General features: G+C 55.0%; 1 protein-coding gene across 4 annotated transcripts in view; it reads left to right on the forward strand.

The window, feature by feature from the left end:
* RXRA (retinoid X receptor alpha) overlaps positions 1–27573 on the forward strand; it is a 106194-nt gene that overhangs the window by 51184 nt on the left and 27437 nt on the right. The window contains exons 1-4 of one of the 4 annotated variants that reach the window (XM_065648565.1): positions 4505–4578; positions 19270–19535; positions 23670–23820; positions 24438–24617. In XM_065648565.1, the coding sequence (XP_065504637.1) occupies positions 19326–19535; positions 23670–23820; positions 24438–24617 (541 nt within the window). In that variant the 5' untranslated portion in view covers positions 4505–4578; positions 19270–19325. Of the gene's footprint in view, positions 1–4504; positions 4579–5272; positions 5347–19103; positions 19141–19269; positions 19536–23669; positions 23821–24437; positions 24618–27573 lie in introns of those variants that run through there. The other 3 variants (XM_065648562.1, XM_065648564.1, XM_065648561.1) reach the window with 3 other exon arrangements.

The following is a 27573-nucleotide window of genomic DNA, read 5'->3' on the forward strand; positions in this document are numbered from 1 at the left end:
TCGGGGAGCCCACTGCTCCCTTCCCATGCCCCAGCCTGGCCAGCACCATAAGCAAAGCCAGCTGGCTCCAGTCATCTTCTCCCGCCTGTCCTCGTGTCCCTATTGCTGACTTGCAGAGTCATTGAAGGGTCTTAAAGGAGGAGGAAATATTCCAGCAATGTCTGCGCAGTTTTAGGGATGGCTTAAAATTACAATAAATTTGAGACACTTTACATGTCCACTTGGGGCCCAGCATTGTTGTGGTAATTTGAAGCAGATTGAGTCAACGCTTGTGGCAAATGGCAGATCTAAGGGCTCTAGCAGGAACCCGGGGATGGAGGAGGAGAAGTGGAGGAGGAGAGGTGGCAGGGAGTGAAGGAAAACACCGTTCTATGATTCTATGTTTCTGTGATTCTGTGGATTTGGCATGGTTGCAGCTTTGCAGAGTCGAGGGATGGGGAGGGGGACGCGGGCAGGCAAGCACTTCACAGCTCCATCACCTGCAAGGGAAACCGAGATGTGCAGGCAACTGAAATGCCAGACCTGAGGGCGCAGAGTGATGCTAAGGACAGGACCCAGCTCAAAGCGCAGCCCAGATGCCCCAGCGCAGCCCCCTGCTGTCCCCATCGCTGTGTGCCAGCCCCCCAGCCCGACTGTCCCCAGCCCCATGCTGTCCCTCTGCACTGATCCCCATCGACAGGAGCTTCCCTGTGCCCGACAGCTGCTGCAGGGCTCCTGGCCCTGTCCACCGCTGCCTTTGGTTTGGTTTTCCACGTCTTGGCCACCGTGTCCAGCCCCACCAGCGCAGCGCGGGGAGGAACCGCTCTTCACGCTGCCGAGAGGTGCTGCCACACGCAGCCCTCGACCACAGCACTCAGCCGCAGAGCTGCTTCTTTCTTCTTCTTTTCTTTTGTTAGCGTTTCTCTTTTTTTTTTTTTCTTTTTTTAATTTTTCCTGAGCAAGCCACCACAGGCTCCTTCAAACATTCCCCGCAGGATTATTCTCCCACTTGTCTTCAGCATGTTTGCAATGCTGAAACTCCCGTTTGCCCCATCCCAACCTTCTTGTGCGCCTGCTTTCTTTTCTTGGCTCAGCTTCTGGATTGTAGGGACCAAGTCTGGGCATGCCAGTTCCTGTTCAATACATTTTCATACCTTTGATTCCACCTTTCCCCTGACAGCCTGTGCCGCAGCCCGTGCAGACGTGAGTCGGTGCCCTGCGGATGTGCAGGGCTGCGAGGTTCGCAGGATGGCAGTGGGTTTGATAGCTCAACACCGACCCTCTGGGTGATTTACACCTCTCTGGGGTAACTCTGGGACACTAAACTCCAAAATTTTCTTGATGGCAAGATAGCAGGGTCAGGCGGGTGGTGCTGGGGGTTCAGGTTCCCGACCCGTGGGTTCCTATAGACCTCCCAAATTCAGCGCTGGGTAGATGGTCACAATGAATAGAGTCGCATGCATTCATGTCATCGAACAACGGTCAGCGTTAACTAGTCTAATACTTCAGATTGCACTAGTCATAGGTGTTGTGTGATAAGAAACCCAGTCGACCCTATTTGGTAGGATTTGCAGAGTGTGGTCTCGTGAGGTCGATGGAAAGCTGCTAGCTGCAGCGGGCGTAGAGTGAGATTGATACAGAGCACATTTAAAAATGCCACCCTTGGTGACAGAGAATTGCTGCTAAATAGCTGCTTGGCAGTGGGAAAAGACCAATAACTGTTTGTCGGGATTATGAAGCGTGTGGTTTGGCAAAGCGTGGCTTAGCAAGGGTCGAATGCAGATAGACACACGTTACAGACCATCTTTGCGTTTGTTTGCTCACTTTGTTTTAAGTTGAAACTCAAGCCTCTTCCCTGTGGTTAGATCCTCCCAGCTAAGCAAGTTTTAGCACAGAGAAGTTGCCTAAGGAAGAAAAAGGATGTTGGACGCGGCGTAAAGGGAGAGCAACCACTGTTACCGCAGACGCTTCCCAACCTCTGTTAACAAAACTGTCGTCGCTCTTTGTTTGCTTCTCTCCATTCAGCCCCTTTTCCAGTGCAGTTATTTTCTAAGCCAACATTGCAGGTTTTTTTTACTACTGCTTATGACTTAAGTAGCGCCAGAGGTGTACACAGCGCATTACAGACACGGGAAGAAAAGGTCCTTACTCAGAGGAGATTTTATTACCATTTAGATGGTTGTAGTAGAAGTAATTAAGGCTGAGAGGAGGCAGGCAGCGCTGCAGACAGGTGTCAAAGCAGCAAGGCAAAAGGACCGGCTTTGGGTGGTCTTTGAGCTGGGACTAGGGATGCTGGACTTTAGCAAGGTGGGTTATAGGAGAAGCATCAGCTGTGCCTCACCAGGTGAAGCCACTGCTCCCTCAGGTACAGCTTTTCTGACACGGGCGAGATTGCAGGGCTTCAAAACGGAAAGGGAAAAACAATCAAGGACTTGTGCCACGCGGTAATGCACTGACCCAATTGTGCACTGCTGTGTAAGGGGAGAGAAATTCCTTCCTGACCCTTGTACCCATCAGCCCATGCCCTGAAGCATGAGATTTGATTTTCTTTATCTGGTTTCCCATAATTGCAGATGTCATGTTTGGTACTCCCCATATCCCACCCCTCGGAAACGGCATCTGCTGCATTTAACTCAATGGACCTTCTCCTCTGGGAGGTGGATCCTGACTCTTTTCTGGGAAGTGCCTGGAAGGAGGGAAGGAGACCTGCTCCCCCCAGGCTCCCCAGCCCTCAGGGGACGATCCCTGTTTCGTGGGGGTTGCTGATTGCTTGGCTGGGGAGGGCAAGTGTCCCCCCGCATCACTGGCATGTTCTCCCCATTGCCATGATCAAGCTTTGTTCCCACCAGCCTAAGATAATTTAAGGAGTTTAATTTGTATGTAGGTATTTGCGAGAGTCGCTTAAGAGTTCTTGTTGCTCCCTCCGTTTGCTGGACCCCAAGGAGCAGAACATGCCAAGGCCAGGACTAAGTTCTGCTGCTGGTTTTGCTTTTGGCGTGGAGGCACTTGGGTATGTTTTGGCATAAGAGTACTGGGTGGAAAGTCCATTTTTCCCCCCGAGCTCTCTACAGCCATCAGTGAGCATCGCTCAGCCCCATCTCAGCTACTGGACCATCTGCCTTTCTGCTACAGCCCTTTTGGGTTGAGAAAGGAACGGGGTGGTGCTGCAAACCCCATCACAGCCCTGATGGACCCACACTGAGCTGCTGCCGACTCCTAAGCTCAGTCCTGCCGGCTCCTCTCGGAACATCCAGGGTTTCTATGGGCGCCCCGCGAGTGGGGAGCGAGTCGGCAGAGCCCGTCCTGAAAGAGTTAAAGGCTCTGGCCCCTTCCAGCCCGGGGAAGTGGAATTAGTCACAGCCTTCAGTAGAAGCGCTGGCCAGGTTATAAAAATGACAAACGAGCACAAATCAATAATGAAGTTAGTGTTTTCTGGGAATGCCAGACACAAACGGAAAAGCACATCAAGATGGGTGGTGGGTGCTGTGATGTGTAGGGTGAGCTGCCCCGCGCGTGCATCCCTTGCACGGGTGTGTGCAAGGTGCCACCGTCCCTTTCTCCTCCCCATCGTGTCTGACTGTCCCTTGGCACCATCGCTGCCACCGTGAGCCAGGATGGCTCGACACGCAGGCACCTCTCTGGGACTTTGGGTGCCTTTCGGAGCAGAGCTTGCACGATGCTGCTGCTGGGTGCTTGTTCAGTGCGAGGCACCAAGGAGGTGGCTCCGGGATATCGGGGATCGGGGATTGCAAATGGTGCCCCCGGGGAAGCCGAGCATCTGATTAATCTTGAGGACACACAGTAACGTTTCTACAGCACCGAGGTAGCTTTAGGGGCCACGTTTCCTTTTCCAAAGGGACTTGGGTATATCTGGAAAGGAAATGGCCTCTAATTAGGTGGCTTGAAAATCTTTGCTGTCGCTCGTTACAAATACATTAATTACCACATATTGAAAGAACTGCACTGCAAAATTGACATTATATTATTACTTATTGTTTAGATATGAGTGAGTTTAATCACTTCATAGCCTGGACCATGTTTAGAAAGTGACCCAGCATCACTGTGCTGCTTCTTGGCCCTGATGTCACCTGGTTTCTGGGCAAAACGTAGAGCTATCTGGGGTGTCTTGGGGATTTTCAGCAGTGCTTTAAAATAGGCAGTTTAAAATGTATAAAGGAGGAGGGAAAAATGGCTCAGGGATGTAATCAGGAGGTGGGAATGAGGGGGCTGAGACCTGGCAGAGATGTGATGCTGGGGGGAAGAGCAAAGGGCTGAAAACTGTGCTGGGGGAGCTGGTGCTGGCGTGTGGGGAGGGTGATGGCTTGGGAAGAGCAGTGCTGTGTTTGTGCAACATTTCAAGGCTTTCCCAGGGTATTAGCACATTTCTGCAATTCATATAAACTTCCTTAATCGGGCTTCCAAATGTCCTGGATTCCGGTCGACCTCTGGGTGCCTGAGCTGGCCGTCCTGCTCTCTCCTTTGGGATGCGGTTCCTCTCGGAGGCAATGACCGGTGCCCGGAGCATCGTGACCAGCCTGACCCTGTCCCCACAGCGTCCCCGCTCCCTCCTGGCCACAGACACTGTGCAAAGTCTGAAGGGTGGGTCTGAAAATGCAGCTATCGATCCGTTGCAGTTCTTTCTGGATGTTACCAGTAGATCTTTCCATCACGGTGGTCTGGGTGATGCCAGCAGGTTGCTGGAGGACTCGTTCATGCTGCATCTCAGTGAGACCAAAGATGCAGGTGATTTTTCCACTGCTGTTAGCGTTTGCTTGGCCACCTTTGCATGTGTGCAGACTTCAGGTGCTGCTCTCATCTTCAGAAATCTCCTTAGATGCATCAGCCGCTTTGTCATGGCAAGTAACCCTCCAGACCCTGGGGAGGGTGAGCTTTCGGAGAGCAAGTGCAAGGGGTTAATGGAGGCTGAGGGTGATGGATACCTGGGAAGAGCTCATCAGGGAGAATCGCATTCTGTCGAGGAAATCGATAATGTGGGATGCTTATGCTGCTCGTTTTCAAGGGTTGTTTTCATCACTTCATCACCACTTCCCAACTGGAAATAGCGGGGTTGGTGCGAGCAAGCTCGTTCTTCCCCCTGGGTTGACTGTTTGTTGCAGGGAAGGTCTTAAGAAGCTCCATGCCAGCTCCTTCCGATGCTGCAGGATGGTGAATCCAGAGCACAACCCAAAGCAGACCCAAAGCAGAAGCTTCAACTCCAAACACTGCAGGAGTTCAGCAAACCAACCCCCCCACTGCATCCTTGGAAGGAGTGAAGCAACATTTGGGTGTGAAGGTTTCCCAGCCCCTCTTTGCCATCAGCCGAAGTTGCCCTTCGCTGCCAGAGCCGCACCGGTGTGACGGTGCATGGTAATTTTCCTGCCTTGGGTCCTTGCCAGTGCGGAGAGCTCTGCCCCATGTCCCCGAGTATGTGGTGGCACAGATCCAGCCCCCACACTAATGAGATGGCTTCAAATAAGAGTTAATAATTTGCCAGCTGAGCGCTGCCGGGGTGTATCTGAATTCCTCGCTCCTGCAGACATGCTGTCGTCTGCTAGATTGTCGTGCTCTCACCCAAAGCTGCTACAACAAATGTGTTGCAACAAAAACCCCAAACCACATGAAAGTAGTTGAGTTTCATATTTCATTATAACTCCAAATTCAGGTTTGCCAGGAGTTTCAGTAGTTTTATGAACCTTTCCCATGAACCTTCAGCAAACACTGTAGCTTAACCTGGTTTTGGTGAAAAACCAGGTGTGACTCGGTTGCTTTTGAGCAAATTTTGAGGTTTGTGCAAACGCAAAATTTGAAAGCTTTCGAGAGGAGGGAAGAGAGGAACCCAAAAGCACATCAGAGCTGGTGACAGTGTTTGCAGGGAGCCCTGCACACATCTGGGGCCAGGCTGTAATTCTTTGGGGACCTGGGACCCACACGCCCATGTTGTGATGCTCTCGGTGATGCTTTGAACCCACTTGGCAGCATCAGCACCAAACCAGCCGCTGTGATTTGGTAAGTGCTGGTGCTCTGAGCATTGCGGCTCCTGGGGCTGACCTGTGGAGCTCGTGGCAGCATCTCCCAGCGTCGGCTTTGCTCTTGGCGTTGCTTTAGGAACAACTCTGTGAAAGTCAGTGATGTGCATGAAAGCTCCCGAGCCAAAATCTGAAAGGCGGGTACGGTGCGGAGTGGGGATGGGGCTCCTTCCGAACCACGCCTGGCGCACACCGAGTCCTGCCTCTGCATTATGTGTATTATTATGTCCACACGCGGATTGCTTTTTCGGCAGCACCGTCTTTCCTTTCTCCAGCAATTTCCTGAAATAACGTTAGGGAAATGTGAAAATCTTGAACTTTTGAACCTCCCCGGAGGACGGCGTGCGGGGGGGTGGCGGCAGGAGGAGGGGACGTCCGCCTTCTGCCTGCCGTTTATTTTGGCTACAGGGTGCAGGGATGGGGAGGAGGGGGCTCACCAGCCCCCCGGCCGGCCGAGGAGCCAAATCAGTGCTGCCCCTTGTTAATTAATGGTTTTCTCATTGGTGGGTCATGGAGGCGAGGAAGCTAGAGGAAGTTTTCTTTTGCTCGCAGATGCCGGCGAGAAGGGGAGTGCCTGGGCTGGGTGGCGAGGGCAGGGGGTGACACGCAGGGGTGATGGATGGGACCTCAGGTTTTGGCTGGGCTCTGGACACGGGCAGCTCGTGCTGGTGAGGAAGAGAGAAGGGAAGGGGGATACGCTGTGCCTGGAAAGTACTTTTCCCTCTGATGAACTTCAGAGGCGTATAAATCACTGCCGGGCTGCAGCTGTGAAGCATGTGACGCTGGCAAATTAATGGTCCTTCGGAAAACGCCGGCCATCGCGTTCCCGCATCGCCTCTTAAAGGAGCAGCCGGCAGCTGGGCCAGCCCCAGGCTTGGGAACTGGGGGGTCCAGACTGGGCTGGGGGAGCCTCATGTGCCCACTGGTCCCCCAGGTGAGCTGGGGCTGGGTGTTTGTGGTGCAAAGCTCTCCGTAGTGCAACATCATCGGTGGTGCAAAGCTCCTAGGTGCAAAGCTTTCCACAGTGCAAGGCTCTCTGCAGTACAAAGGTCTTCATGGTGCAACGCTCTCCATGGTTGGCTCCTGCTCTGCTGCCCATAGTCCATGTACAAACAGGACCAAGATGTTCCCGGGGATGTTATTTTTTCGAAGGTGCCTTGGGTGCAGGGTGGGAGCTCCTGGTCTCTGCGTCGTGGTGCCTCTGCTGCACGCTCACTTTTTGCATAGCGGTTACTGGGGGAAGATGGAGACGCATAGCGGGGATCCAGCGCAAGCTCAAACCTTGTAATGACAGGGGTGTTGAATTTGCATTTGAGATGGACATCACGAGTCCCAGCCCATCACACCATCTTGCTCCTCTTCCTCGCTCTTGCTCATAAAAGCAGCAGTGGAAGAGGAGGGGAATCCAGCACGGCAACTTCTGCTGCTGTGCAGGAGGGGGAGGGAGCCAAGCCATCAGCCAAACAGTTAAAAATTACTAAATACTTCCCTAATATAGTTAGGTTTCCATGCAAGCAATTGCCTTGATTGCCAGAGGGACGTGGGGCAGTGAGGGGGGAGCCAGCCTGGGCTCTCCCTGTGCTGCTGCTGCTCCGGCTGGTGTTTTGCAACCCAGTGCAGTGATGCTCCGCTCGGGCTGGACCGAAGGCGTCATGGGGAGATGTCCCCAGTGAAGTCTGAGTAAGGATTTGGCCCATACTGAGAAAGAAATAAATAAAAGTGTTTTGCAAACACGGTGGAGCTGGAGGCAAGCACTAGTGGGGTCTTCGGCAGGACTGATCTTGGCCCCCTCGGGTTTGCTGGGAGATGAGCTTGGAGGCTACCCTGACATGCTGTCATTTAAATTGCTGTTTATTTTCTAACTGCTGTTGGAGCAGGGAAAGTTAGGCAGGCAGGAAGGAGAAACAAAAACAAAAACAAAACCCAACAACAACAAAACCAACCAACCAAAACCAAGACAAAACCACAAAAACCAGAGCACACTCTGTGATTTAAGTGGTAAAGAAGATAAGTGGGGATTTAAAGAGAAGTGAATATATAATTGAGACGTGTAATACGAACACAGATCCAAACAGAGAGCTTGTAATCAGAAGTATTAGGAGAAGCTGAGGTTTATTAATGAGTCTCATCTATTTGTCAGCTGAGGAGGAGCAGCCTTTCCCCAGCAGCCGGAGGTGCAGGGGCAGACACAGGGATCGCGGTCGACAGACACCAAGGCTGCCATCGTCCTGCATGGGCGGATGATGCTCTGACCTGCTTTTTCAGTAGCTACGTCGCTGGGAATTTAGTGGTTTTGCTCTTTCTGTATGGTCTGGTGAGTCTGCTCCCCAGGCGATGGATGGTGTGTGGTGTGGTTCACCAAGCGCCTATTCCCAGGGTGACACCATGAGAGGTGAACGCCAGAGCGCCGTGGACAGTCCCCCTGTTTCATCCTCCACTTGCTCATTCTTGGCTCTGCCCCAGTGTTGCCGTTGGGGCATCTTCAGTAAAGGGGCCAATAAGAAAGATGGGGACAGACTTTTTAGCAGGGCCTGTTGTAATAGGATAGGGGGTGATGGTTTTAAACTGAAAAAGAGGATATTTGGGCTAGACACGAGGAAGAAATTTTTTACAATGAGGGTGGTGAGAGCCTGGCCCAGGTTGGCCAGAGAGGTGGTGGCTGAACCATCCCTGGAGACATCCCAGGCCGGGCTGGACGGGGCTCTGAGCAACCTGAGCTGGTGCAGATGTCCCTGCTCGTGGCAGGGGGGCACTGGGGGGGCTGGGAAGGACCCTTCACCCCAAACTGTTCTGTGATTCTGTGATTCACCCATTGGGGTTCCTCAGGCATGAGGACAATGCTGGTGGTGTCCGAGGGGTTAAGCTGGGGCCATATGCAGCTCCAGCAGGGAAAGGCTCTGGCTGTACATGGAGTGAACATTTTTCTAAGGGTCCTTCCCCTTCCCAGGCCCGGACAGCTATCTGTGGGCTGACAAAATGCCTGGAACGTGCAGACCCGCTGGACATTGACCCGGCTGTGCCGAGCTCAATTAGCCAAGGCTATCTGATTGGACTTGGCGCAGCCTAATTAGCTTTGGATGCGAACCAGAAACTCAAACCCAAAGGCAGCTTGCAGGCAGACCATCCTTTGCTGCAGACTGCCCTCGGGAGGGGAAAGGCTTTCCTAAGCCTTCCTCTGCCTTGGGAAGGGGGAGCAACCCACCGACCAAGCCTGCCCATCCCTCCGGCCACACGGCTGGTGTTGAGGGGGCTTAAACCTTCCCTCCCACCCAGCGTGTGTGATTGAACCCTGGGGGGTCATGTAAGACTGGAGGCAGCTGCTTTCTCTTGAAAAATGGTGCGTGCCGTCTAGTTTCCTGGGGGAAATAGCTTTTATGGAAGGTGACCTGGCTCTGGCAGCTGCCTTCCCTATCTTGCCAGGTGCCTTCCTACAGCACATAGGCAGCCAGTTCCCAGACCCCTTCTCCTGGACCTCCAGCTGTGGTGCACAGAGTGGGTGGTTTGTCCTCCAGGAGACTGGCTCACTCTGGAGCATGCTGCAGGCATCCATGGACATGCGGGGAAGGAGCTGAGATGAGATGAGATGGGGTGCCTGTTTTGGGACCCCAGGATACTTTGTCCATCTAGGTTTCCAGCTCTGTGTGCTTTAAAGCACAAAAGTGCTGGTGGGAAGGGACTTCCAAGGGTCCGTTGACCAACCTACTGGTCAGCACGGGCTGGAAGGTGGGCATTTCTCCAAGGATATCTGGAAAATGGTGTTCCCATGGGCTGCCCTTGCACAGCTCCCACCAGCAAAGCCCTCTGGAGAGATGGCTCATTGCACTTGGATGCTCATGAGATGTCTCCTGACCAGAGGACATGTTGTGCTCGTGCCAGACCCACTGGGTCTCATCTGGGAGATGTGAAGACCAATGTGGCCTTGCAGTCAGGTGCAGCATCCCCTAAGGAGAACTTCCATAACTGGTTTTCTGGGAAACCAGTTAGCAGCGTTGCCTTTTGCTGGCCATGGTGTTGGGATGCCAGCTGCATGCTGGCGGTGAGCACCAGCGCCAGCCACGTTGGGTCAATTAAAGCCCATTATGCCAAGTGAATGACTGTAATTATCTCAAATCCGGATTAATGCACGCGCACAGCACCGTAATATAATCCTCCTGGCCGGTGGTTTGTGGGTTGTTGTTCCTGGAAGCCAGAAGCAGAAGGGGCTCAGCAATACACGGCCGTATCCTCCCTGTGTCACCTCCTGCTGCCATCTCAGGTCTCAAGGATGGAGCTTGTCCCATCAGATGGATCTTGCACACATAGTGTTGGACCTTTTAAAGTGATGGGGGCCATCCCCCCCGGAGCCCAGCATGGGAACAGGACCCGGGTGCAGGGGGCAGTGGGTGGGATGCTCTGGGACGGTGGGAGAGTGTGATCCAGGTTCAGCGGTGGACCCGACACGTGCCACGTGTGCTGCTCATTACCGTGAGGTCCTGGGGGAGCTTCGGCTTGAGACGAAACTTCTCCTCTTTCTGCTGGAGCGAGCCTAATGCTTCCAAGCTCCCTTTGCATCTCGCTGGATCCTGCTTGGTTTTTCATAGCTCAGAGCGTAGCACCCCCTCAAGGGCAATTAGATCACTTCCAATTTGCCCGTAAGCCCATAAAACTGCAATTGAATGTAATTAAAAGGCCATAATGAGCTTCAGCAACCTGTGGGACTGCCGTGCTTTTGCTCTCGCTGTGCTCCTTTTGGGGAAGAGGATGGAGCCAGGGAGGCCATGCAGGTCGACGTTTGCAGGGAGGATGAGGAGCTCCGAGCAGAGCTCCCCGGGATGGGACAGGATGGACAGACATGGGGGGGCACCCAGGTGCCACCACCACCATGTGCCCACGCTGGCGAGGGCTGCAGGGATCCCTGGGTGCAGCCCTTCCATCTTTGCAGAAAAGAGGGAGCATCTCCTCCTCCTTTGGCATCTTTTGCTGCTGTTTTGGCTTCACGGATGTTCTTTGGAGGCTGGAAGGGTGCCGGCAGGTACAAGTTCCCACCCAGCGTGGCCTGGTTTGCTCCTGGCTGTTTCTAGGCAGGGGATGGTGGCAGTGATGAGGGCTCAGCCCTTGTGCTTTGGCAGTAAGGTCTAGATCCCCTAAACCTCTCTTTTTGGGGGTGCACCTTAGAAGATGGAGAGATGCAACCCCCAAAGCAGGGTTTGCCTGGTGGGTTCCTAATTCCCCCAAGTTTGGGGCAGAGAGCTGGGTTGGGGGCAGCTGCCCCTGTCCCAGTATCACTGGGGACAGCAAGCCCCTGCTTCGGGCTGCTTCTGGCTGCAATGGCACGAGCTGAAAAGAGCCACCACATTTTGAGTCCATGAGCGGACGCCCCCAGCCCCGCTGCCAGCCCAGGAGCCCTGGCAGCAGCTCCACGCTGCACCGATTATTGCCGGTCCCTGCAGCGGGTTCCCAGCCAGTAAATTAGGGGCAGTCGCTGAGCCACTGACAGCAGAACAGAGCGTATTGTACGAGCAAGGACAGCGCCGGCCCTTGAGGGATGAAATAGGAGCCCGTAATTTCTCCGGACTGTTGTGACATCTTTGCACAAGCGTGTGATTGAGTCACATTTGCTTTATCAGCAGAATCCTTGTTTGCCTGGGTGCACCCTCCCCCTCCACCCACCCCTGCCAGGCTGGGGGGAGCCTCCCCTGGGCTTGCCTTTGCTTTTGCCTTTGCTTTTGCTTTTCCCTCCTCTCCGAGGGGCTCCCTCACACTTTCCATATGTCACATTCTCCCTCTTGCTCACGCTTCCTGCTTTTGCCTTCTCCACCCGCCGCCCCGGCTCCGGCCAAGGGGGGAGCTCAGAGGCTGCCCCGTGTGCTGGGGAGATGCAAATCCGAAAAAACATGGGTAGGGGGGTCCTGCGTGGGTGGGGGAGGTGGTGGGCAATGGGGTGTGCGTGGGGCGGGACACCGGGGGTGCCGGCGGAGGAAGAGGCGTTTGCAAGCGTTTCCTCCGGTGACACGGCGGCTTGCGGGGAGAGCAGCTTCTGGAAAATTCCTCTTTGAGTCCTTCCCCCTCGGGGACGGGAATAGCCCCAGCAGAGGCGTGCGGCTCGGCAGGGGCTGCCGGAGCGGACTGCGCTCTTACAGGGTCCTGAGAGGGCAGGATGGGGATTTCAAGGCAAAAAAAAAAAAAAAAATAAGCCCCCGTGCCAGAGCTGAGCGTGCTTGTTCAGCCCCGGTGTGGGGTCTGTGCTCCACCCCTCCACGCTAACCCTGAAGCATCAGGCAGAAGCAGCCCGGTGTTTGGTGTGGGTGGGTTTTTGGTGTGGTGGGGGGGTCACCGGAGCTCTGGGCATCCAGGCTATTGCAAGCGATGGGGTGGGTTAAGGGTGAACATCTCCCAAAGGGGACCCCGTGGTGCTTTAAGCCAGGCTGCCAAAAACTGGGAACATCGGTGAGCCCATGGTCAGCCCCAAATACCACCCAGCACGTGCCAGCCCGAGCCCAGAGCTGTGACTACACGGTTGTCCTTCCCCTTGGTACTGGGGAGATCTGATGTCATCTGTAAACCTGCATCCGGAAGATGGAGGAGAAAATAAAATAGGATAGAGATGGAGAAGGGGTGTTGGAGCCGCAGGGACAGAGGTGTCCCAGCTCAGCCCCGGGGGTGGGGATGCTGCCCGCTCCGAGCAGCGCTGCCGTGACGTTTGGGGTGGGTACCGCTTTGGAGAGCCCACATCCGCCCTGTCCATGGCCTGCCGGTGGGATGCTTTGGCATTTCTTCTTCCCCTTCATCTTCTGGGAGGAGAGCAGAGGTTCCCCTGAGCTGCAGCGGTGGGGGCTCGGGCTGGGCTGGCGTGCAGAGTGCCGTGGAAAAGCTGCTTGTGGGCACTGTCATCTCATGCCACAGCCCATCAACCCCGTAAGGTGAAATCCCAGCTGGAGGCAGCAGTCGATTGCCTGCAAGGGGCTGGACCGACAGCACACAGAGGGATGCTGATGAATTTTCCCCCAGCTGAGAAAACCCCCTGGAAGGGGACCCTGATGCTGGGCTGGAAGCTCCAAAAGGCGGCTGAGCTCCTGGCTGGGTTTGGTGGTGGCCGAGCCGAGAGAGCTGAGGGTGAGAAACTGTGTGGCTTTGAGGTTTTAGTTTGGTCAAAGTGAAACCCGGCGGGAGGAGGAACCCACCCGGAGCAGAGAGCAGCTGAAATGGGGTTTCTCACCATTCCCGAGTGGCTCAAACCACCACTTTCTCGGGAGAAAGTGCTAAGCGTGACTGAAGAAACTCTCCCAAACCTTGGGACAGCCTAAGAGAAAGCGCACGTGGTGATTTTTAAATGCCAGCAAAAAGACACGTTTCTGCGTGCTGTCCTCTGAGCAAACTGGGGGCGGGTCTGAGAGGGATATTCTTGGGTTTGTCTTTGTACTCAAGTTCAGAAGTGCGAAAAGAAAAAGCAATTTGAGTTACTTTTTTGGTGATAACAGCTACTTGGCGCTAATGTGTTTGATTGCACTGCAGCTCAGTGCTCCTGCACCCTTTTGCCTATCGCTGGGCCAGCGATACTCAGCAGGGATGTATGGATAACATACAGGTGCATCTTCTGACATCTCAGGGGTCCCTCTGCCACGTGCCTGGCACCTGGGTGGTTGAAGAGGATCAGTTGCCTTTCCTCACTGGGCAAAGTGCTATAAATGCAGTTTAATGCGCTCGGAACACGAGACGATGCTTGGTTTCTTGGACCCGGGGGTCCACGGCCGCAGCCAGCGATGGAAGGGGCAGAGGCAGCTCTTGCTCCATCCTCGCTTCAGTTCTCAGCTGTGCTGGTGAAAATTGAGAGCAAACTTACTCAAGACTGTAGGCCAGGGGCTATTTAAATTCATCCGCTGTAAACATGCTCGCTGTTCAGTTTTTGATCAGGGACAAAAGTGAGGACCTGACCTCTTGTGGTCACTGTATTCCCATGGCAATTTTCAAGTGAAAACTTCGGTCAAACCCTCGTGTCCTGCCCAGATTCGCATCCTGCCCGCTGCTCTCAGCATCCCGCTGTGTCGGCGGGTGCAGGTTGTTTGCTTTGGTTTGCTGGGCTGGCAAAAGGAGGGGAGGTGGAAAAGGAGGTTCCTTGGGTGGAAAGCACACGGGGAGATTTCTGTACTGCTTTTGAGGAATGGCAGACAATGGACGGGGATTCTCACTACTGTTTAGGGAAACACCACCGAAAGAAGGAGCAGCGCTCTCCCGGTGCGCTGCGTTTAAATGCGGATTCACGTGCATTTGGGTGTCAAGAGTTTTGAACCCGGTCAAAAACAAAGTGCCACTTGAGAGTGGAGGAGGAGGAGGAGGTGGTTTCCGAAAGCCCCATCTCAGCTGCTGGTCCCCATCCCCTCCAAACGCGGCCCCACACTTCTGCACAGCCCCAACGCGGAGAGCTGACTGAAGGAAGGGAGTGGCAACCCAAATTTAGAATTTCCTGCTGTTTAATACTCAGAATTGATCTGCTTTCTGATTAAGGAGGAAGAGGTGCTGAGAAAAAAAAAGAAGCGGAAGAGCGGGGGTGCGGGCGGCTTTCCAAATCTCAGCTGGCGTCGGGGTTGGGTGTGCGGGGTGCCGGCTCCCCGGAGCCCTGGGGTGCCCGCAGACCCCCCGATCTCAATCAGATGGGCTGTGGGGTTTTGCCCCAGGTCTGCAACCCTCCTCAGCTGCAAAAAAGCACAGGTCCAGGAGTCTGTTTGTGCCTTGAGATATGTTTTTTATGCCTTGTGATATGTTTTTGTGTAGTTTCCCCTCTCTCAGAAGCGGCTGCTGAGCCACCGAGCTGCTGAGTAAACTCCCTGGATATGCGAGAAAAGGGTTTCCAGCAGGGCTGGGTCACTGTAGTTTTACTGGCAAAGCCTCTTAAGCATAAATGAAGATTACACTGGCGAAAGCTTATGCTGGTACAGTTTATTCTGGTACAAATGAGCTATCCTGGGGAAAAAAAAAAAAGCACCTCTTGCTGTTGTAATTGTTACTGCTCTGGGACACTTTGTGGTTTAGAAATGTTAAAATCATAGCCCTTCTTGATATTGCCGTATCAGCAAAAGCTGTTTATAGCTCTCCGGCTGCTACCCCGGCCAAGCAGCAACACTTGGAGAGTCCCGTGCACTGGATGATAAAATGCAACAGGGAATTATTGTGAGGGCTGGTGGCGTGGTTGGATGGTTTCGGCAACCGCAGCTCCTGGGGGCTCTAACCTGCATCCAGATGTGGATGTTTGCTGGTCCAAACTGGAGGTTTCTGCTGTTGGCCCCAAGAATGCCAAGGGGATGGAAAATACCAGTGAGGCTGCCCAGGGACATTGGGTCTGAGTGTCTGATGGAGCCGGATGGGAATGGGGACAAATGTTCTATAAAAATGTTTTCTTCCCTTTTTGAAAATTAATAAAAGTAGAAGATTGCTGTCTGTCACAGAGCCAGCAGGAGGGAAAAAATAAAAAATACGGGGAAGGCTGATTCAGCAGTCGAGATGCTAGGCTGGGTCTTGCAATAGCCAGGATCTATTCACAGCTTTGGCTCCGATTTCCTACGTAACCTTGGTGAAGGTGACGGGAGCCTGTGTCCTGCCGTCTGTGTCTGCTCCCTGTTCGGGGACATTGCTCTGCCCGTGCCTCAGTTTCCCCACCTGCGGAGCCGGGGTGATGTCATCCAAAAGAGATCTTGCAAAGACGGGTATCAGCTAAGGCAGCGATGAGCACCCTGCCAGAAAAACAAGACTCGGGCTCCTTATCTCGAGGCCAGATCAAAACCCGCTGGCTCTGGTCTCCGTGCGATGGTTCGAGCTGAAGCGTGTCCCTCACCATGGAGGAGAGCCGAAAGCACGCACACGGCTCCCCACGGCCAAAATAACTCCATCGCTTGAGATGGATCATGTGGCCCTGCCCCAAACATCTTTACTTTTTGGGAAAAAATTCCCATCCAAATTCTGTGGCTCGCGGGTTCGTAGTTTAGAGGAAGAAAAAGCGCTTCACTGCAAATTCCTTAGCTGCTGAAGAGCTCTCGTTTCCCATCTCCCAACTGCCATGGGGCATCTTATAAGATATATAGAGGTCGTTGTGTTTAAACAAAGGACACATAGAGAAAATAGCTGCAATTTATGGGTGCGGCAAGAGGGGAAATGCTTTTAGAACTTTTTTGTTCAATCTAGAAACAGGCAGAGTTTATTTTGGTCGAGAGATAGTCACACACAACAGCTTTAAATGGCAAAACTGCGCAAGAAAAATGAAGTCTCACACAGCTTGAACTGAAAATGCGTTTGGGAAAATACCTCTTGTGTTTGCTGCAGTCCAAGTGGTATTCATCAGTTTAGGGGTTTATTTGTTTCTGTTAAGGATATTTCCTCAATCTAGGCTTTTTCCTTTTTAATTTTTTTTTTTTTATGGCACTCGTTTAGCATTTAAAGTCCTATAGGATGCTTGTGATGAGTGAGGAGGGCGAACTTCTCATGTCCGGCTCCACATCCCTGTCTCTCCACCTCGAGTCAGTATTTTCCCCAAGTGCACCTTCCCGCTGGGAGCATTTCCCCCTGAGCACCGGCAACATCTGCGCTGAGGCGCCCAAGGTGGACTCTGGATTTTGCTAAGGGGGAACAAACAAAAATCAAACCCTTTTCCATATTTGCCAGTTGGTTGGAGGTAAATATTCCCCATTGCTGCCACGTTCGGAGGAGGAATGGAAACTTCCCGGTGTCCAAGGAGTTGTTTTGAACAGGCGAGACATGATGCTCTGAAGGAGTTCAGGTCTGGTTCGGATTTCAGACTGTTTGGCCAAGGGTTTTGAGTGAAAACACACCCAAATGTGTGTCCGCGCCTACACACACTTCTCCCCGACCAGCCTGTTCAATGCAAGGTTACTTCTTCTCTTGCCTCCTTTCTTTTTTCTTGTTGTTGTCTGAATTATTTTCTCCAGACCAGCCCGACCACACACACCCAGTTCCTCTCTGGGTGCTGGGGAATGTGTCTGCTGGGAAGGCAAAACTGTAAACAGGATGGGTGAGGGGAGCCGGTGCGGGGTGCCCGGGGCTGGGGGGCTCCCTTGGTACCCGGGGATGGGTATTTTGGGAGAGATGCCAGCCCTGCTGTGCTTTGCTTTCTGATGTGCTTGAGTAGGCAAGGGCCAGTCGCCAGTAACCTGCCTGTGACCTCTCCTGCCTTCGATATTCAGCATCTTTTAAAAGGAAGGACTGTGCTTCGCTGCCTTCCCTTTGCCGGCAGGTCAAGTGCCTGTTTCCCCTGGCCAGGGATCCAGCGCATCCTTGGATGGTGTCCATCCGTCACCGTGGCTGGCGGGTGTTTCTGGAGGTCCCTCAGAGAAAGGCTGGCTGGGACCCCGTACCCAGACACATGGGTGCTGCAGAATGAGCTCCTGCCTTTCCCCCTGGGCCTGGGATGGTGACAGGAGCACATCCCGCATCCCCAGAGCACATGGCAGCACCCAGCCCCGCTCCTCCTCCCAGCCCTTTAAAGACACCAAAAAAGCAGAGAGCCCGGGAAGCACGGTCCCGCTGTGCCAAAACCCTGGAGCAGACCCCGAAGCCTCGAGGAATTTCCCGGGGCTCCTGCTGTGCTGCCCGTACGTCACTCAGCCGCGGGTGACGTGGTGGCGGGCGGTTGTTTTATATCAACATCCTGCGAGAGCTGATGGGAGGCCGGTCCCCCAGGGACGGCGATGCTCATCCTCCGCCACGGCCACAGAGACGCCTGCCAGGGCCGGCGGCGCTGGTTTTGGTATTGACAGTGGCACCTGGCCGCAGCACAGAGTCTGGGCATGTGTCCCCTCTGCCTGTCCCAGACGGGACATCACACTCGTGCAGAGGGAGCTGGACACATCCCGGCTTTGGAGCCTAATCCCCATTTTTGCATCCATGCAATGATGCAGCGATGGGATGCTGGGTGCAGCGATGGGATGCTGGGTGCAGCGATGGGATGCTGGGTGCAGTGATGGGGTGCTGGGTGCAGCGATGGGGTGCTGGGTGCAGTGATGGGGTGCTGGCTGCACAGCTTTGCGAGAGGAGCATCGCTACCTTGCTGGGCCTTTGCTGCCTTGTTCTGGGCTTTCCCCACTGGTATGGGTGATGTCTGGGGAAGACTGCTGGGCTTGGGCTTGCCGTGGGTTCAGCAAGCGTGTTTCCCACTCTGTAACATTCACATGCTAATTGCTCCAAAATCCTGGGGAGACAGCCAACCCCATGCAGGTGACAATATTCCCCAGAATTTAGTTAACTGTAGCCAAAAGCGGCGGCTCCCCCACCCCCCAGTGAACAGCCCCTGGCCAAGTGGCGAAGCCGTCGGCTGCCCCTCTCTGGACCAATGTTTGCTGGTGTGAACTAGGGGGGTCCCAGCGGGTGCTGGGGTGAGCGGTGGCGATGCTGCGGGGCCCCTGCCCGTCCGCCCCGCCGCCTTCCGGCAGCTCCCGCTCGCAGCTCGCCCGGGGGCCACGAGCCAGCCCCTTCCTCGCTCGGGATTGTTTTGCAAGCAGTGTGACAGGATGAGGAGGAAATGTGCCAGGAATGGCTCCATGTCTCCTCTCGGGAGAATCGGAGTCTATTTTTAAACCCCCCCCTTCCCGCCCCCCCTCCTCCCGCTCCCCTGGGACAGCAGAGCTGCTGGGGCACAGGCAGAGGCAGCACGACCGCGACTGCCTGCAGAAATCTGCCCCCTCTGCAGAAATCTGCCCCCCTGCAGAAATCTGCCCCCCTGCAGAAATCTGCCCCCCCTGCAGAAATCTGCCCCCCTGCTGCCCGTGCAGCAGGCAGGCGTGCTCCTCGCCTTCCCCATTGCGTGCTCGTGCCCTGGACGGACACACAAACCACACGCGCGACGCACGAACGCTCTCGCAATCAAACCGCCCTCCCGCAGCGTGCAGCTCCATGGGTGCTGCTCTTCCACACTCCCCACGCGTGGACTGGCCCTGCAATAAATCTGTGTTATCCTGGAGCACGGATGGCGTCTGTTTGCTCCCAAAGTGAAATGCTGATCTGTGCATCAGCCCGAGCAGCGATGTTGTGTCCGTGGCAGAGTTTAGAGCCGGGGTACAGTGGGTGAGATGGAGGAGAGCAGTGACAAGTGGCTCTTGAGGTGGAAACGACCTCAGAGCTTGTCTTAACCCCTGCGTGGGTGCTCTAGCAGAAGGTGGTTTTGAAAGATGGAGGATGCATTGGGAATTTCGGGGGGCTGCTGCTCCAGGCTTGCTGCGGCGATGTGCCAGAGCCTGTCTGAGATGGGAGACTCAACCCCAGTTCTCTCTTTCCTCTCTTACAGATTTCTCCAACCAAGTGAATTCCACGTCCCTGAACTCTCCCACGAGCCGGGGGCCAATGGCCACCCCATCCCTCCACCCGTCCATCGGGCCGGGCATCGGCTCCTCGCTGGGCTCCCCGGGCCAGCTCCACTCGCCCATCAGCACCCTGAGCTCGCCCATCAATGGCATGGGACCTCCGTTCTCCGTCATCAGCTCCCCCATGGGACCGCACTCAATGTCCGTCCCCTCCACCCCCAGCCTGGGATTCGGCACCAGCAGCCCACAGGTAAGGTGAAGGTGGTGGCGATGTTGCTGCTGCTTGTTTAGCTGAGGAGAAGCCACCTCTGGGGATTTCCCGGTTCAAAACTGGCTCTGGTTTCCCTGCTGCAAACGAGGGAGATAAACCACATTGCAGGCAGTGAAGGGAGGCAAAAAGCAGAAGCCCAAGGGGGAAATTAAATCAGAGGCATCCTGCTCCTCTGGCCAGGGGCTGGGTGGGCTGTGGGAGACCAGTGCCTCCTGAGCGCGGCCATCCATCCTCTCCCATCGCTTGTCCCCTCTGGTCCTGCCCTGTCCATCCCCAGGCTGGGGGTGAGAGGGGACCAGCGCCCCCTTGACATGTGCCGAGGGGTCCCCTGCCCATCGCCCCTCTCCGACAGGGCTGCTTGCTCCTCGCAGGGGAAGGACTGGCATTCACTGGCTGAAGATTATGTAAAAAAACCCCCAAGTAGGGAGAGATAAGCTCTTTTTAAAAATAGCAAGATCGGGGTGCGCTGACCAGCCCCCGCCACCTGTTGCTGGCTGCTCGCACGGTATATGTTTAGTAAAAGGGCAGATTAAGGAATTGGCCACCACCTGCCACTCGCTGCGGGCTTATTTATTCCAGGCCCTCTCTGAGAGTCGAGCACCTGCCAGCACCTTTATTTTTAAATATTGGCCTGATTTATTTCCAGAGATAACAGGTCTTTCTACCCCGGGGCTGGGAAGGGCTGTGCTGAGTCCTGTCCTGGGCACACCCAGGCAGCTCCCCCAGGACCCTGTGCTGGCTGGAGAGGTGGCAGCTTTATTTGCTTTTCGATGGCCTTTTCCCATGCAGGATCCAGCCCATGACGCCCCATAGATGTGTGGGAACAGCCCGGTGCAGCTGGGTCCCGCTCCCCGGCATAGGAGAGAAGCAGGGTGGAAATGCCACCTCCCGTCCTGTGGCCGAGGGAAGGGGAACTGAAACGGCGCCTGGGAACGAGCAGCCAGAGCAAAATTAGCAGCGGGAGCGCAGAAATGGTGGGGAAGGAGTGGGAGCGGGGATGTGAAGCAACACAGGCGTGAGCCACGAGCCTGGGAGGAAATCGGGAAGGGGCGATGCACCCCCGGCATCAATTCTAAGGCACTGTTTGCTTTAGGGACCGGCGAGCCAGGGGAACCGAAATAAAATGCAGCCACAGGGCAGAAAGGGGAATTGAGAGCGTGGTCAGACAGTGCTGGGGAGCGCGGCGGCTCCAGCCCTCTCGGCGCGGTGCGAGCGCCCGTCCCTTGCTCGGGGAATTGTCTTAAGTGGTTTTCCTAGAGGTGACAGCGAGGAGGTCGTCAGCCTAATGGCTCCTGCCATCTGGTCCCTGTCTGGGCCCATTAGGTCCCCGTCCCTGTCCCTGCAGCGGGCAGAGGCGCCTACCTGGGCCCGTGGAGGAGTGCAGGAGGAGGAGGAGGGTGCACAGACCCCCGCGCCGCTGCACCGGTCGGCAAAGCGCCGGGGGTAATGAGGCATGCGGCCGCCGTCGCCGGGTGGGGATGGCACTGATGGAAGGTGGTTTGAATCAGATGGCAGATGCCGCTTGCCATCAGCCCACGCCTCGTCGCCTCTGGAGAGCCAGCAGAGCAGAAGTGCACGGGGTGCAGGAGGTGCGGTGGGTTCCGTGGGGTGGGTCCCGTCCTCCCCAGTCCTGCCAGTGCTGGGGCGCGAAGGAGCCGTCAGGCTGCCGAAAGCCAGAGCGCTTTCCCTCCCCAGTTTGGAGCTCAGAGCACACCCAGCACCCTCCCTCCAGCACCGTGCACTCTCCAGGACCTCACACAGCTTCCAAATGCAGCCCCAAAATCAGGGTGTCCTGCCATGGCACCGCAGCACCCAGGGAGCCCCCAGGCCCCCTCAGGGATGGGGTGCTGGTGCCAAGGGGTGAGGTGTGCGGGGCAGGAACGGCTGCAAGCAGGGCTGGTTTGCGGTGGTGAGCACAGTCCCAGCTGAACTGTGAGGCTGGACCCAGCGGCTCTGCCGTTTGCTGGGATTTAACGCATATTTAAACCCTCCTACCTAAAAACACTGGAAAAACAGGAAAAAAAAAAGGCAGGATTTTCAGTAAGAGCTGAAAGGGAGGGACTTTCCATACGGTTCGCGGGGCTGTGCCGGCGCAGCCGCCTCTGGCGTCGCTGGCAGCAGCTTGGGGTGCCGGGGGCGAGCGGGGAGAGATCAGACGCGGGATTAGGCTTTTCCAGAGCTGCTCTCTGCCTTTGCACAATGTTCTTTGTAAGGGTGCCTAGGGGGACCAGAGATGGGTTGTTTGTGGGTTTTTTTGGATGGGGGGAGGAATAAATCTCTGCTTGCCAGAAGGGGCAGGATTTAATCCCTGGTGCAATGAACTGAACAGGGAAGGGAGAGGAGCCGAGGAGTCCCAGCATCACTGGGGAAGCACAGCGCTGGTTCCTCCCTTGTCCCCGCTTCTCTTGCTGAGTCGTCCAGCCCTGGAGCAGAAGTTCTGTGCCAAGGTGGGGGCCGCTGCCTCCTCCCCGCCTGCACGTGCTGCCGGTTTCGCTCGGCGGCCGCCGGCACGGAGGGGAAGGCGCAGGGCAGGCGCCGGGGGGGTGTGGGAACCACGGGGTGCACGTGGTGCCTCCGCTGAGGTTTCGGGCTGTCGCTGCAAGAGGAACCGGTGACTTCCCCCAGCCCAGCCCGGGGCTGACTCAGCTCCCTCCAGGATGTCCTGCTGATGCGCGGGGTGGTGGTGGGACCCCCCACCCTCCTGGGTGCAGGGGCAGGGTGCAAGGCTCAGGGCTCACCCCGTCTTTCTCTGCTCATCTTCCTCCCTCGATGCTCTTGGGGGGCTGCTTGGGCAGACTCTGGGCTTCTGGGGCTGGGGGGAAGCAGTGGCGAAAGGCTCGTATTCAGCAGGCAGCCGATGGCCTCTGTCCTTGCTCCCATGTGGCAGCGGCCGGTGACGCAGCACGACAGGAGCCAGAGCCACCAGCCGCATGTGGGAAATGGGTCCGTTTCCCAAAAAGCGCGCTGGGAGGAATGGCTGGAGCCGCTGCCTCCGCAGCCGCAGTGCCGGCAGCCCCTGCTCGCAGGGTAGCGCAGAGAGAACTCTGTGCCAGGGGACCCACAGATCCCAAGGAGATGCTCTTGTCTGGCGACCCGCTCATCCCTCCCCTCTCTGCCCTATCACAACATAACTGAACAGCAGCTAAAGCCCAGGAGCGTGTCCCTTGGTGGCACCAGGTCCCAGCTGCCTTTGATTCATCATCTGGCACAGGCAGGGCGGGAGAGGGAGGCAAATCCATCACATTTCTCCAGGGTGGGTTTACCTTGCTCTGTTCTGCGGTTATTAGTCATCTGCCTGCCAAATATTCCCCTCCAGTCTGGAGGCTTTAAAGCCAGAGGAACGGCTGCACTCCTCTAATTGACAGATCACAAGCCCTGGGACTTCCCCGAATTAATTTGTGACAAGTGCAATTGCTGAGTATCTCAACTAGGGAAGAGAAACACAACAAACCGCAGCACAAATCCTGCGTATCCAACCTGGATTTAGAAGTTGGCGGGGATGAGGCTCTGTCACAGTCCCTGGCAGGCTGGTCCCTAGGACAGCAACAGTGCTCCTGGCTGGTGCTGCATCCCAAGGTGACTGATTTTCGGTCCCCTGTCCACCCAGAGAAGTGTCCCACCCCAACCAGCTCTGGAAAGCCAGGCCCCGTTGCATCCGGGATCTCTTTGTTTGCTGTGAAGCTTTCCTTTGGTGAGATGATGCTAAAAGGATATCTATAGATTGCAGAGCTAAAGCACTAGGGTGGGGGTCTGGTGATGCAGGAGGAGCTCGCTGTCCCCTTAGATCGTGCAGGAGCATCCTTCATGGGGTGGGTGGTGTCAGCCCTGCGTGGGGGGACACACCGTGCCCCTGTTCCTTCCACCCTGGTGCCAGCAGCGAGACCTGGTGCCATCCTGCTGCCAGCTCAGAGTCCCCCCGGCTTTTATGCCAGGGCAACAGCTGAGCGCTTGTGCCTTTGGTCTCTGGACACATGTGCCCAAATCCTCCTCTCGCTTCGGCTTTGTGGGTGGGTGTTTTAAGCGGTGCATGTCCCCATTGGAAGCTTGTCCCCTGCCTGTCCCTCCTGCCCCATGTCTGGCTCCTCACTGAGCTCTGTGCTTCTCTCTGGACAGCTCAACTCGCCCATGAACCCCGTCAGCAGCTCAGAAGACATTAAGCCACCCCTGGGGCTCAATGGAGTCCTCAAAGTGCCAGCACATCCCTCAGGAACGATGGCTTCCTTCACCAAGCACATATGTGCCATCTGCGGGGACAGATCTTCAGGTGAGGCTGGTGCCTGTCCCAGGAGGGGTTTGCAGCATCGTGCTGGGGCTGCGCTCGCATGTGGGCGCCCTGGGAGAGCGCGGCGAGGGGTTTGTGGCTCCTGGGGTCCCTGCAGCACAGCGAGGATTCTCCACTGGGAGAGGAGCAGCCTGTGCCCTCAGAGGAGGGGATGAAAAATCCCTTATTGACCAGCCTTCCCCAGCCTGTCTGGTCTGGAGCAGGCTCTGACCCAAGCCAGGAGACCCCAGGTCTCAGCTTAACGCTGGTGTTACATCCTCAAGCGCTGCGCAGTTTGAAGACAAGGCATTAGTGAGTGTCCCACTCTCTACCCATCCTTTGATCTGCACTGGTCTTGTCACACAGCGCCAGATAAAGAGATGTGCTTCAGCAGAGTCTCTCTGCTCGTGGGAGATAAAGATGTGCTAATTCCCTTTATTCTCATGCTGTTTTAAAAGCTTTTTGTAAGTGCTCTCGTTGCCCAGTTGCTGAGGTCCTTAGGGACACCTCCTGTGCTGGTCGCGCTGTGGGGTGGAAGAGGAGGGTGGGTGCGTGGTGCTGAGCAGGCTGGGTCGCCTGTCCTTTTGGGTGCTTTTAACTCAAGTCGCTTCTCCCTGCAGGTAAACATTACGGGGTTTACAGCTGCGAGGGCTGCAAAGGCTTCTTCAAGCGCACGGTGCGGAAAGACCTCACCTACACCTGCCGCGACAACAAGGACTGCTTGATCGACAAGCGCCAGCGCAACCGCTGCCAGTACTGCCGCTATCAGAAGTGTCTGGCGATGGGGATGAAGCGAGAAGGTAAGGCGGAGAGAGCACCCATGGGTGCTGCAGGGACCTTTCCTTCGTTAGGAGGTTCCAGCAGCTCCTGCCTGTTGGCAGCGTGGCAGCACCACATGCACCAAAACCTGTGTGAAACTGCCTGCGCCAGGGCACCAACAATGCACAGCTCTCATTTATGTTTTGCTTTTGCGCCACAGCCGTGGCCTCCAAAAAAGCGGTACGTCCCAGGGTGGTACCCAGATGATGGGGAGGTGAGAGGCCCCTGCATGTGTCCCAGCTGTGAGCTGTTTGTGGTGCCCACCTCGCTCGGGACGGGCAGGGAAACTCCGTGAATTATCGTCCTTCTCATCAGAGTCCACTGCTCGGGCATCAGCACCGAGCACTGGCTGCTCTAACTCAGTAACATTCCCTAGCAGTCGCAACACTAAATTTTTTTTTCTCATTGGGAGGAAAGAAGAAATTCAGTCTCGTAAAAGGATATCCCTCCTCTTACCGGAATTTAAATTTAGGATCTAAAGCTCCCTGGCAGTGCCTCTCCTAAATGCTCTTTTTAAATGCTGACTGTGTCTGTTTTAAACTGCTGGCAGAACAGGCTTTTGCCAGACACGATGTGAAAATGACCCCGTGGTGCTGCTCAGCTTCCTGCTGCCTTCTCCCCTTACATCTCCGCAGCCACACTCGCCTCCCTGACCGGCCGATAAACCCATCCAAACCCATCCCTCGCCGAGTCGCTTGGTATGGCGAGCAACGTCCCAGCCCACGGGTCTCTTTGAAGAGCACTTAGTCCTGCGTGGAGCTTTGATTAAGCAGGGCAGCGCTGGGGCTGCGCCGAGCGTTGAGCAGACCCTGCCACGCTCCAGCGACGGGGTTTCCCAAGGCCCCCTCTCCATGCTCACCCAAAGCAATTCCTGTTTGATAGAAGGTTTCTAAAAGCTGCTCCTTGGAGCCATCACCACAGAGCAGTTCTAGTGTCTCCCAGCTCCACATGCTCTACCCTTTCCTCACCTCCTGTCTTTCTTGTCCTGTCTGCATCATTTGCAGCTTGGTAGGAAAGAGAAAACCTCGAGTCTTAAACGCAGAGATGAGGACAGTCAGAAGATGCCTCGAAAGATGAGTGGTGCAGTGCAGACATTGCCCTGGCTGCTTTGCAGATGGGCAGAGCCATGGAGTGTGCCGGAAAAAACGGAATATATGTGGCAGGAAAGTCAGATCTCCAGCCCTGGGAGACTAAAGAAAAGCCAAGAAGCCTCCTGTGTGTTCAGCAGCAGCACTTGCTTCTCAGGGGAGCAATGCAGGTGTAGATGCATGTGGAACATCCCGTTACCCTTGGCATGGCCTCGGGAGCCTTGTCCTGGCAGCTGGAGACCCGCTGTCCTTTCAGACCCCTGGAACATCTCAGCCAAGGTCTGTAGGGAAGGCAACACCAGCAGTAACATTAAAACTCTGCAGCCTGTACTGACACTCTGTGACTGGGTACCTGCTCTGTGCCTACCATTAACGGTGATTGCATGGGCAGCACCACTAAAATTATAGGTCCATTAATTAATTTCTAAATGGTGGTGGAATTCCCCAGGGGGCGCGTACAGTATGAGGACTCTATTAATTCATCTTGATTAACATTATCACAATGAATACCAAATGAATTCATAACGATCGGCCAATTATTTAAAAGTGTGACAGATGGGATCTTCATAACTCTGGAAGTGCACTCAGGCAGCACTGGCTGATCTTCTGATTCAGATTCAGAGAAGGGCAGAAAGCCCTTGGCAGTCGGTAGATGTTCGGGATATAATCCCTACGTAGGGAAACTCTTGTCCCCACATAAAACTCTCTCTTGTTATAAACCTAAAAATTCACAGTGTCTCATGGCAGGTTTGGAGTTATCTTAGTGTTGTCCTGCACCTCAGAGTGAGAAGCTGGGTCTTGCTGAGCTTTGATTTCAAGCAGCTCTTGAGTTTCGTGTGTGATATCCACCTGTGATATCCACCAAAAAAAAGGTGCCTTTCCCATTGCGTCCATCCCAGCTCAGTGCTGCTGCACATCCGCTCTGCCAGCCAGGAGCCCTGTCCTTGTCCTTACACCAGTCCCACCGCCTCCTCGTCATCTCTGGTTTGGGAACCAGTTTTGGGCTAAATCTTGCATTTCTAATTCCTTTTGCCTAAATACATACAACATAGCTGGCTTTTTATCCTCTAGTGTAAACTGTTGCATCTTTTAAGTAACAGAGCCAGGGTAATGGGCCTCATTTCCCTAATAAATATCTTGCTCCGGAGACCTGATTTGTAGCTACGCAAAGCCATAGCAGATTCCTGCTGGGAAAGTATCTCTCCTGTAGCCCAAAGGTTTTTGTTTGTAATGGAATTACAGTAAAACCCTCTAAACTAAGCGCTGTAGCTCTGGTGAGAATAAGTGTTAAAGGTGTCGTGTGGGGGTGAGCAGAGCTGCAACCTGCAGAGTGATGCTGGGAAGATGAGGGGTGAGGGCCACGTTCATCCCCAAAATCCCGTGCCCGAAGGGTAGAAGGAAAGGTCTTTTACATAGCTAAGAGCTTGGCTTAGAGGAGTAAATCAACGGGACCTCTTGGGCAGCTGATGGAGCCCTGGAAGAGTTTGGTCCCAATAGTCTCGGCTTAAAGAGGGGAAAGCCTGTGGAAGCAGAAGATTCCTTCTGGTGCGTGTGTCTCTGCTTGCTGCTCCCTGTTAAAAACGTTTAAGATAGATCCTGATGCTGCGTTCACGCTGAATGAGCCTCGTGGACTCTGAGGTATTGCAGCTATAATAAATAAGCAACTGGGAACATTTTTCCCCTATGAATTACTGCCAGCTGTGTGAGGCTTTGGTTTTCGTACTCTGTCTCCCACTAAATACCGGATAGTCAACAAAATTAAGATTACCATCAGGGATCTTGACTAAAGCGGGGATTATTATTGTGGGGAAGGCTGTTTGCATCCAGAAGCGTAACTCTCTCTGCTTGA

The sequence above is a fragment of the Caloenas nicobarica genome, chromosome 19 (assembly GCF_036013445.1).
Source record: "Caloenas nicobarica isolate bCalNic1 chromosome 19, bCalNic1.hap1, whole genome shotgun sequence".
Classification (NCBI taxonomy): domain Eukaryota; kingdom Metazoa; phylum Chordata; class Aves; order Columbiformes; family Columbidae; genus Caloenas; species Caloenas nicobarica.